The sequence below is a fragment of the Chiloscyllium punctatum genome, chromosome 9 (genome assembly GCF_047496795.1).
Source record: "Chiloscyllium punctatum isolate Juve2018m chromosome 9, sChiPun1.3, whole genome shotgun sequence".
NCBI lineage: Eukaryota > Metazoa > Chordata > Chondrichthyes > Orectolobiformes > Hemiscylliidae > Chiloscyllium > Chiloscyllium punctatum.
The window spans coordinates 52,964,724-52,975,612 of NC_092747.1; the positions used below are offsets into that span (position 1 = coordinate 52,964,724).

Here is a 10,889-nt window from a genome sequence, read left to right on the forward strand (position 1 = left end):
TCAATAGTAAATGGTCTAATCCCTATCCTTAAACTTAACAGGTTCTGGACTCGCTGGTGAGCCTTTTGTATTTACCCTGTCTAGCAATCTTACAATTTTATGCATTTCTACAAGATTCCCAGTCATTCTTCTAAATTCCAGGGAATATAGATCTAACCAATCCAGTTTGCCTTCATATATCAGTCCTGCCATCCCAGGCATTAGATAAATCTTTGTTACAGTCCGTCCACAGCCAGAGCATCATTCTTCAGAGAAGGAGACCAAAATTGCACACTATACTCCACATGTGATCTCACTGTAAAATTGCAGCAAGACAAAATGCTGCTATACTCAAATCATTTCACAATGAAAGCCAATACACCATTTACGTTCTTCACTGCTTGCTGCATTTGCATGCTTACTTTCAGTGTCTGGCGTATAAAGGCACCCAGGTCTCATGGCACCTTCCCCTTTCCCAGTTTATCATTATTCAGATAATAATCTGCTTTTCTAACTTTGCTACTTAAAAGGATAATCTCAGTTATCCACATTACAATTCATTAACTCTCGGAATCAGAGTTACAGAAAATGGAAACAGACCTTTCGACTCAACGCAAGCCATGCCCATCAAGTCAGGATCAGTTTAATAGCTATCGAGGAGTTACACTATGTTTTCAATAACTGGACGTTTCTTAATTATTACTTAACTGCAGCAGATCCCTTCCAGTTTTCAGATTTAAAATGAGTAGTTTTGAAAGGGTCCATGCCCATCAGAATCTGCAATTTCTTGGGTGATTCTCTTGAAATCTGCTGTAATTGGGAATTCCACAAGGTCCTGATGCATAACTCACATCTACTCTTTAGAAATAACTACCTAGTGGCACAGTGGTTAGCACTGCTGCCTCACAATGACAGGAACCCAGTTTGGTTTCTAGTCTGGGTGACTGTCCATGGGGTTTCTTCCATGGGAAGTGTGGGGACGTGGTTTGGGGGTGGGGGTGGGGGCGGGGGCGGGGGAGGGGTCTGTGTGGGATGCTCTTTGGAGGGTCAGAGCAGACTCAATGGACTGAATGGTCTCTTTCTACACTATAAAAAAAAAGGAGTCTATGAGCAGATCTTTATTCTATAAGAAAGTTCAGGTCATTATATCCTTTGGCTTTTTTTGTCAACATTTATGAACAAGAAAATTTTGAGAGCAATCCGATCTGTCTTTACAGAGGTCAGTTCCACTTTCACACTGCTTCACAGCGTCCCAATTATCTAAATATATTAAGAAAAGCAAGAGAGAACAGAAACAAAGAAGACAAGGAGAATATTTTTCTGGTTTCATTGAGCAAGTAACCCTTCTGTTTCCAAGTTAGGAAAAACACAAATGAGCAGTGAAGTATCAGTACTTTTAAATCAGCCTCTTCCAGGATTTTATGCTATGCGTCTAGAGCAGTTGGAACTTGAACCCAGGCCTTCTGACTCAGATGCAAGGACACTACCACTGTACTTCTTACTAGTTACAGGACAATAGTTTTCCAGAAATATGTCATAGTGTTTCCATTTAAGGTGCAGTCTGAGGTCTTTTACATATTTTAAAATCAATATATCTCAAGCAGGTGTGAACACAGGTCTCCTGCCTCAGTAGTAGGGATACTACTACTGCACCACAAGTCTACCTTGCAACACCTGTCCAACATCAATGTGGTTCATTCTTCATTGCTCAAACAGCAGCCTCATGAATGACAGCTATCTTTCCATTACTAAAACATGAACACAGTTCAATATCCTAAAAATGTGCAACATCAGTTAAACATATCTTTGGTTGAAACATCGATCACATGTTGAGCGGTGAGTGTACTGGACAATCTCAATAAGAAACAATTACCCAACACAATTATCACAATATTATCCCATTCAGACCAGAAATGGAAATATTCACTATTGCCTTAAAGAAACCACAATGATTAATAGAATTAGATTTAAATAGAGCCTAACTTGGAAGGGTCATCGTGGATTTCTGATAAAATGTGTGTTTCACATGCAATATAAGTGCTGAAGAAAGGGACACCCTTCACATTTTATCCAAATGACCATCAAGCAGTAGCAAGTAAAATATAGAACATGTTACATACACAGTAACATGGTCAGGGAAGGGGAAAGCAATGTGCTTTGCTCAGGCTCAAAAGAACATGCTGCGCTGCTACACCACTTTTGTTAAGATTACACACTTTAACCTCTTAACAATGAGGTTACTGATACTGCGCCAAAATATATGGAAACTTTATTGAGTACTTATGGATTGGAATTCCATTTATTGTTTTAATGATGGGTATAAGGACAAAGGTTTTTTTTAAATCATCATGTACATACAAGTTAATTCAGTCTATGATTAATGGGGAGGAAAAAAAAAACACTTAAATTTATACCTTGTTACATATAAGCAGCTGGTCCGCAGATTTCTGCAGTGAGATAACAAAAACATTGCCATCATCTAGAAAATTGTTCAATTCCCTTCTGTTCTCCAGTGATGAAATGAGAGAATCTGAAGGTGGAAAGCCAAAGTAATTTCCTGCTGTTCTGAGAATGAAACTTTTTCTCGGATCTTCTAGACTGGCAGGCATGCCTTAAAGCAGAAAAACATTTTTTTATATTTTAACTCAAGAAACAATATCACAATTTTTATATACAAAGGTATCCATTGAGCTAGAACGTAAAGAATCACAAATACCTATAAAAGGCACACAGCCATTAGATTTTTATAGTTTGAACAAAACAATATTTAAAATCACTGTATTCCTCTGAACGAAACAGTAATGCATTTTACTACTGCTAAATGCTAGATCAATATTTAAAATCCTGTTTTCGCACCATAGAGACTATGTAAAAAAATTTTATAGGGATTATTAACGATCAATGTGTTCATCAGTCTAAACAAAACTGGAGTCCTTCAAACAGCAATTGGCCACATTTCAGGCTGTATCCTTCAGTGTAGTCAAAAGATTGTACCTACTCATTCAGGCCACAATTATACTGCAGAAAGAGAAAAGCGGTCGGCCAAGCACTGGATAGCAGAGGGAGTCTGAACTCTCAGTAGTTGGGAAATGTAGTTAGTTACAGCAATTATTCAACTAGTTAATATTAAACAATATTGCAGTACTACCGAGCAAGAAACTACACTATAAAGTGCCCTTCAACTAAGCAAATGAAGACAGTGGCTATTTATACATGGTTTATTATACCATGTACGAAGTGGTTGGCACACACTTTAAAAAGAAATTCATAAAAACTTGAAACAGATAAAGATACAAGATTTTAAGGAGACAACAGGGTGACAAGATTAGTTCTTGAATTCTCATGCCAAGAGCCAGCACAGACAAGATGGCTTCTGCGCTGTAGCCTTTTATGCACCAGGACAGGAACCCCTGCATTATTAGAGAAAAAAAAACAAGTTGATGAGAGACCGCTGACTCAGAATTCTATGATTTGTGTCCAAGATGGTTCCATACCAATGTTTTTACTACAAACTAATTATCAAACTACATTATTTCAGTTCTTCTTTGTGGTGATATAGATCACCTTCACAAAAGATGACAACAAGGCATAATTTCAGCTATGCCGTTAACTACAGATAAAGCAACTCTCAAGGGGAAAGAAAACTTAACAGGTAAATTAACCAAAGTCATTCATATGTACTAATGAACAGATAGTTGAACAAAAATAACTGCAGACTTCTGGGAGCTCAATACCCTCCTACCCTTTTACTATTGTTACATTAAAATGTTTAAAAAAAAAGTTAAAAAAGAAAAGCAACAAAATTGAAGACAGAAAACAAACCATTTAGATCTGTCTAACTGATACTCACCACCTGTACGCTGAGTAGCAGAAGTAAACACTATTAACCAACTTCTAAGGAAGTTCACTAATTTGCATATAAAACTTAAGTATAACAATGCATATTGATTTCAATCTTGATTTGGTTCATCATTACTAATCAGACAATTCAAGTCTTAAATCAAATATTTAGATTTCAATGCTGGGTGGTGCCAAAAGATGACTCAACAAATACACTTTGTTCAATTAATTCCTGATACAGAAACTTACAATAATGTTTTGATGGAATTTAACAACTTTTTTTATTAAATAAAAATCAAGAATAAAATACACTTCAGTATTTAACAACATAAAAATTATAGATTCTCAAAAGAAACATTTATTTTTCCTTCACTGTTTTGAGGAATTTATAAGTTAAAAAGGTACCCACTATACATATCCTTTAACTGACAAAAGTTATTGGAAATAAAGATGCCTGGCAAAAGCATCACACTGACAACATCAATTAGTTATAACAGAATGAGTCCAAATTGCTTACAGATGCTGGTCAACTGAAAGAAAATCAGAAAATGTGAGAAAAACTCAGATCTGTGGAGACAGAAACAGTTAACATTTCAGGTTGATAATATCCAGATCATCTAACTGCAACATCTTTTTTTGAAACCAAGCCGGCTGTGAATGTAAATTCAGTGGCTCTCTGGAGAGCAATTCTTGATTTTCTAACAATAGGTATGACATTCTTCAAATTAACTAAAAGACTCGAAGAACAAGAAGCTGACTATCCAAACCTCTCTCAGCTGGGAATCATTCTAGTGTGTAGACTGATACAGTGCAAAGAAGAGCTTTGAGCACAGCCTGAAACACCTCTTAACTGCAGGTAAAAGAAAGGGACAAAACTCGCTCGCGCTCCAACTACTACCATATAACCACTGTACAAAGAACTATGACTAAAGTATTTCAAACAACCTGCAAAGTCAGTTACCTCCAAACCAACAACATTACTGGCACCATGTGCTGAAATGGCTGCATTATTCTACAATCTACTCTTTACAAATTATTCAAAGATTAATCTGTGACTTTTTAAAAACTTTTACTTTCCCTTGAATACACCTCCTGTACTTAATTGTTGCACATTATGTCTTCCCATGATTGGTGGCTAATATACTCATTCTTTTGTTAACTTAAAAAAGCCTGGTTCAATTGGCTCCTTTTAAAACAAATTCATTTGGTCTGGGAGAAAGGTATTCTTTATAATTTATCCTTGTTGTGACCAATCAAGGAAGCGGGTGAATAAAGAAGGGAGCAATTCAGCCTGCCTCAATCAGTAGCTCAATCATTTGGAGCATTCTGTCTGTAACCATACAAAAATATGGGAACTTCACTCATTCTGGTTGTAATAATGACCTATTACAATTATGACTACTACAAATTAAAGGTTAACTGTTTCTCTCTCCAAAAGATGCTGCCAGAATTGTTGAGCATATTTTTTATACCCATAAATGCTATCACGCACAACTGAACAACTTACCCAACACCAAGATCACTGAGTTCTTTTTTTTCTCCTTTAACCACCATCATTAACCACTCATGTGGCCAATACAAGCAAAGTCCATTATAGCAAAAGTAAGGGGGAGGTAAGGAGAGAGGAAGGAACCAAATCAAAAAGGAGTTGAAACGGGAAATAAAGCATTGTATCACCACAATGCCATCTCTCTTTGAGCCCATAAATAGCAGCGATGGGCATCACACATTCCCTTTCCAAGGACACTTAATTTTCTGTTTTTATATTTTTTAAAAATATCCACCACTGGTAAAAACACCTATGTAACCAATTAAATATTTATATGCAAAGCCCATTATGGGCAAATCAAACCATTCGAAATGAAGAGGGAATAGGGAGCAAGGAAAAAGGACTAAATAGAATTGAAGGAGGAAATAAAGTACTATATCCCCTGTGTGCCCACCTCTCATGCGACAAGAGCATTGATGGATGCTCAATTTTCTGATTTTACTTTTTGTTAAACAGGCATAAGTAGCTAAATGGCTTATTCCTGTTACTATGTTGCATCATCCCAGTTCACCAAAACATTTGAATTCGCTGTATTCCTGCTCCTAGCTAATTCTTTATCCACCTCCCAAAGTTTAGGCAAATTTTCATTCCCTTTGAGACAAGAAACCCTGTCTCTGCAATTTAGGAGGTAGTGGTTTAGATGCATTTTTTTTTAATTGAATCTATCTTTCCTAATCAACTTCCTCAGATGAAAATCACACATCACCTTTCAGAGCGCTGCTCCTTCATCAGGTAGTTAACAACTCCAAAAGCGCTCTGAAAGCTAGTGCTTCCAAATAAACCTATTGGACTATAACCTAGTTGTGTGTGATTTTTAACTTTGTACACCCTAGTTTAGATGAGAGTGGTGCTAGAAAAGCACAGCAGGTCAGGCAACATCAAAGGAGCAGGAAAATCGATGTTTCGGGCAAAAGCCTTTCATCAGGGCTCCCTGCCTCTATTCCTGATGAAGGGCTTTTGCCCAAAACGTTGATTTTCCTGCTCCTCAGATGCTGTCTGACCTACTGTGCTTTTCCAGCACCACTCTAATCTAAACTCTGGTATCCAGCATCTGCAGTCCTCACTTTTGCCTTTGTACACCCTAATCCAACACCGGTGTCTCAAAATTATGAATCCTCAGAGATGTTATTACACACCTCTGGAGCAGGTGGGACTTGAGCCCAGATCTCCCAGAGCTATGGACTCTACCTCTTTTAGCACATTGTACCATATAATCACCTTTTGTGTTCTTTGCTAAAGCACAATCAATTTAATTCCCTATTCCATTCATTAAAATATTCACTCATTTTTCTCTTAAAAATCTAATTTTTTCCCCAATGACTGCTTTTGTCAAAGCAACTCGTGCTGAATCAACTCTGCAATAAGATTGTATTTTAACTCATTTCTCCTTAGTTTGAGAATTTTAACCAATAGCCACTTATCATTGGAGTTCTCAGGGGAAACATACATTCCCTATTCAACTTAACAAAAAGAAATGATACAAGTAATTCCTATTAAGTCCTCTCATAGCCTGTCATATTCCTCTAGTCTGGAAATAGTGTCATCATCTCTCCTTTCTCACTCCCAGCATAATACCAGGAAATTTAGAATATACATATTACATATACATCTATAATGTTCAGCACAGATTATATAACATTCATTTGCATATTTATGATAGTCAGAATTAGACTAGCTTATTCAATTATAATTTTATCTATCTCCAACTACACTCTCGGAGCGTTAATAATCTAGTCAGCTTGACCTCTCTGGTTCTTTACAAGTTATCAGCATCATTAAGTATTTACACTTAACACGAATTATGGAGTGACAGAGATGTACTCCACAGAAACAGTATCTTTTGTCTGACTTGTCCATGTCGACCAGATAACCTAAATTAATCTAGCCCCACTTGCCAGCAGTTGACCCATATCTCTCTAAACCCTGCCTAGTTATATACCCATCCAAATGCCTTTCAAACATTGTAATTTTTATAATAATTTATACCAGCTTCCAACACTTCCTCTTGCGGTTATTTCCATACAAACACCCTCTGCATTAAAATGTTGCCCCTTTGATCCCTTTTAAATCTTTCCCTTTCAGCCAAAATGTATGCCAGAGTTCTCTGCTCGCCTACCAGAGAGTAAAAACCTTGACTATTCACCCTATCCATGCCCTTATCCATGATTTATAAACTTGTATAAGACCATAGACATTGACCAAAAATTAGGCCATTCAGCCCATAGAGTCTGCTCCACCATTCAATCATGGCTGATAGGTTCTTGAGTATCAAGGATTACGGGGAGAAAGTGGGACAATGGGGTCGAGAAACCTACCTATCTCAGTCTTAAATAAACTCAATGACCTGGCCTCCACAGCCTTCTGTTGCAATGAATTCCATAGATTCACCACTCTCTGGCTGAAGACGTTTCTCCTTATCTCCATTCTAAAAGGTCTTCACAAGGCTGTGCCCTCAGGTCCTAGTCTCTCCTACCAATGGAAACATCTTCCCAACATCTACTCCATCCAGGCCATTTACTATTCTGTATGTTTCAATTAGATTCCCCCCCCCCCCCACTTATCCTTCTGAACTCCATTGAGTATAAACCCAGAGTCCTCAAACTTTCCTCATTTGTTAAGCTTTTCATTCCTGGAACCATTCTCATGAACCTCCTCTGAACACACTCCGAGGCCAATACACCCTTCCTGAGATATAGGGCCCAAAACTGTACACAATACTCCAAATGTGGTCTGACAAGAGCCTTATAGAACCTCAGAAGTACATCCCTGCTTTTATATTCAAGTCCTCTCAAAATAAATGCCATCATTGCATTTGCCTTCCTAAATACAGACTCAACCTGCAAGTTTATATTGAGAAAATCCTGGACTAGAACGCCCAAGTCTCTTTGCACTAAACTTTCTGCCATTTAGAAAATAGTCCATGCCTCTATTCTTCCCACTAAAGTGCATGGCCTCACACTTTCCCACGTTGTACTCCATCTGCCACTTTGCTCACTCTCCTAACCCCTACCAAATCTTTCTGCACCCTCTCCACCTTCTCAATGCTATCTGTCCCTCTACCTATCAATGTATCATCTGTAAACTTAGTCAGAATGCCCTCAGTTCCTTCATCTACTTAGTTAAATGTATGCAATGAAAAGTTGTGGTCCCAACACTGAGCCTTGCACAACACCACTTGCCACCATGAGAAGGACCCTTTTATCCCCACTCTCTGCTTTCTGCCAGACAGCCAAGCTTCTATCCATGCTAGCACCTTACCTCTGACACCATAGACCCTTACTTTACTCAGTGGCCTCCTGTGCAGCACCTTGTCATAGGCCTTCTTGAAGGCCAGGTACATAACATCAATTGACTCTCCTTTGTCTAAACTGCTCATTAATTTCCTCCAAGAATTCTAACAGATCTTTCAGGCATGACCTCCCCCCTGGATGAAATCATGCTGATTTTGCCCTATTTTACCAAACACATCCAAGCATTCAGAAATCTCATCCTTCACAATGGATTCCAGGATTTTACCCATGACCAAGGTTAGCCTAATCAGTCTGCAATTTTCCATCTTTTGCCTTACTCCCTTTTTAAACAAGGGTGTCACACTAGCAATTTTTCAATTCTTTAGAACCCTCCCTGATTCTAGCAATTTCTGAAAGATCACCACTAAGGCCTCCACTCTCTTCCTTAGAACTCTGGTGTCCAGATGATTAATCCACCATCAGGCCATTCAGTTTTCTAGCACCTTCGCCTTGGTGTTGGCCACCATAATCAGCTCTATCCTCACACTTTTGAATTTTTCAGGATATTACATGTGCCTTCCACCATAAAGACTGGCACAACATAATTATTCATTTCCTCAGTCATTTCCTTGATACCCATTACTATCTCTCTAGCATCATTTTCCAGCTGCCCAATGTCCACTTTTGCCCATATATATATATATCTCAACAAACTGATAGTCTTAAGGTCACCCCTCAGCCTCCGATGCTCCAGGGAAATAGCCCCAGCCTATTCAGCCACTCCTTACAACTCAAAACTTCTAACCCTGGCAACATCCTTGTAAATCTTTTCTGAACCCTTTCAAGTTTAACAAAATTGTTCCTATAACAAGGAGACCAGGACTAACTGCAGTTTTTCAAACTTGGCCTAATCAATGTCCTGTACTATTGTAACATGACATCCCAATTCCTATACTCAAATGTTCTGATTAATGAAGGCAAGTGTACTAAATGCCTTTTTCACTACCCTTTCTAACTGCCACTCCACATTCAAGAAACTATGAACCTGCACAACAAGGTCTTAAGTATATAAGGCTCCTTAAACTTGTCCATTTTCACCCCTCACAAGAATCAAATTTCCTGAAATTTCAGACAAGTATTAATAATTACAGCAGGGTGGGGAGTGGAAGAATGAGATTTACATCTTAGATGGCAATAAAATTGCCTCTGTCCAATCTCACCTTTGTTTTATCAATTACTGGTGGCGTGAACTGTCACTTTTCTCATTCATTTTACTTTGAAAAATTATTTGCTTAAATTACGCCAAACAGCCATCCACTATTATATGAAAATCCCAGCAATCGGCCACAGAGTAAGTCAGTTATTGCTCATTTCAATAGAAATTGAATGTCTGTCTGGGAGAAACAAACAGTCACATCAGTGATCACTCAACTTTAACCATGCCCAGGCCTTGCCATCAGCTCCCAGAGACAATGAGCTTTAGCTGCTTTATTATGGCTGTAGCTCGCCAAGTGATGTGCAGCTTCTGGATTAGTGGTGCTGGAAGAGCACAGCAGTTCAGGCAGCATCCAAGGAGCTTCGAAATCGACGTTTCGGGCAAAAGCCCTTCATCAAGAATACAATGCTACTTGGATGCTGCCTGAACTGCTGTGCTCTTCCAGCACCACTAATCCACAATCTGGTTTCCAGCATCTGCAGTCACTGTTCTTACCTCACTGATGAGCAGCGCCGCCCCTCTCCGGCCTGGTGTTATCCGTTGGTCCTGGAAGGGCCGCCCGTGAACAGCTGCCGGTCCAGGCCGGGCAGCCCGCGATCAGCTCCTCCCGCGTTGTTGGCAACGCCGAGCGTCCCCGGTAACCCGACACGGCAACAGCCAGCCTTCCGGAAATGACGTCCGTAGAAGGGAGGCGAATCCCCGCAACAAAAGCGCACGACGTCTTCAGGCGCCCTCCTCCTGCCGGGAGCGGCGGAGCTCCAGCTGAGTGCGGGGCGGTGCCTGTCCTTTAAAGGCGGAGTCAAGTCGTTAGAGTGACAGCCTCGCGCCCACCTCCCCTGACAGCACAGCGGGACAGTCCACTCGGAACTTACAAACAGAGCAGGGGGTGGAGAGACTTTAATTTGAAATGATCACATTCCTGTCGGAGGCTAATCTCACAAACGTGCTTGGTTGGTATAGATACAAAGAGTACGACGAGGAATGCTTGCGCGTTAAAAGCAAATGTGAGGATTTGAACTTTAATGAGACATTCTCAGCTACAGAATCTCCCTCCGTCTAGTGGACGATCTGACTG

The 10,889-nt window shown here is 39.4% G+C and overlaps 1 protein-coding gene across 2 annotated transcripts in view; it reads right to left on the reverse strand.

Annotated features, from left to right (window-relative positions):
• dync2h1 (dynein cytoplasmic 2 heavy chain 1) overlaps window positions 1-10,840 on the reverse strand; it is a 571,463-nt gene extending 560,623 nt beyond the window's left edge. For both annotated transcript variants that reach the window (XM_072577509.1, XM_072577508.1), the window contains exons 1-2: window positions 10,310-10,840; window positions 2,394-2,590 (exon numbers count right to left, since the gene is read on the reverse strand). In XM_072577509.1, the coding sequence (XP_072433610.1) occupies window positions 2,394-2,588 (195 nt within the window). In that variant the 5' untranslated portion in view covers window positions 2,589-2,590; window positions 10,310-10,840. The remainder of the gene's footprint in view (window positions 1-2,393; window positions 2,591-10,309) is intronic.
• Window positions 10,841-10,889: the final 49 nt, after the last annotated feature.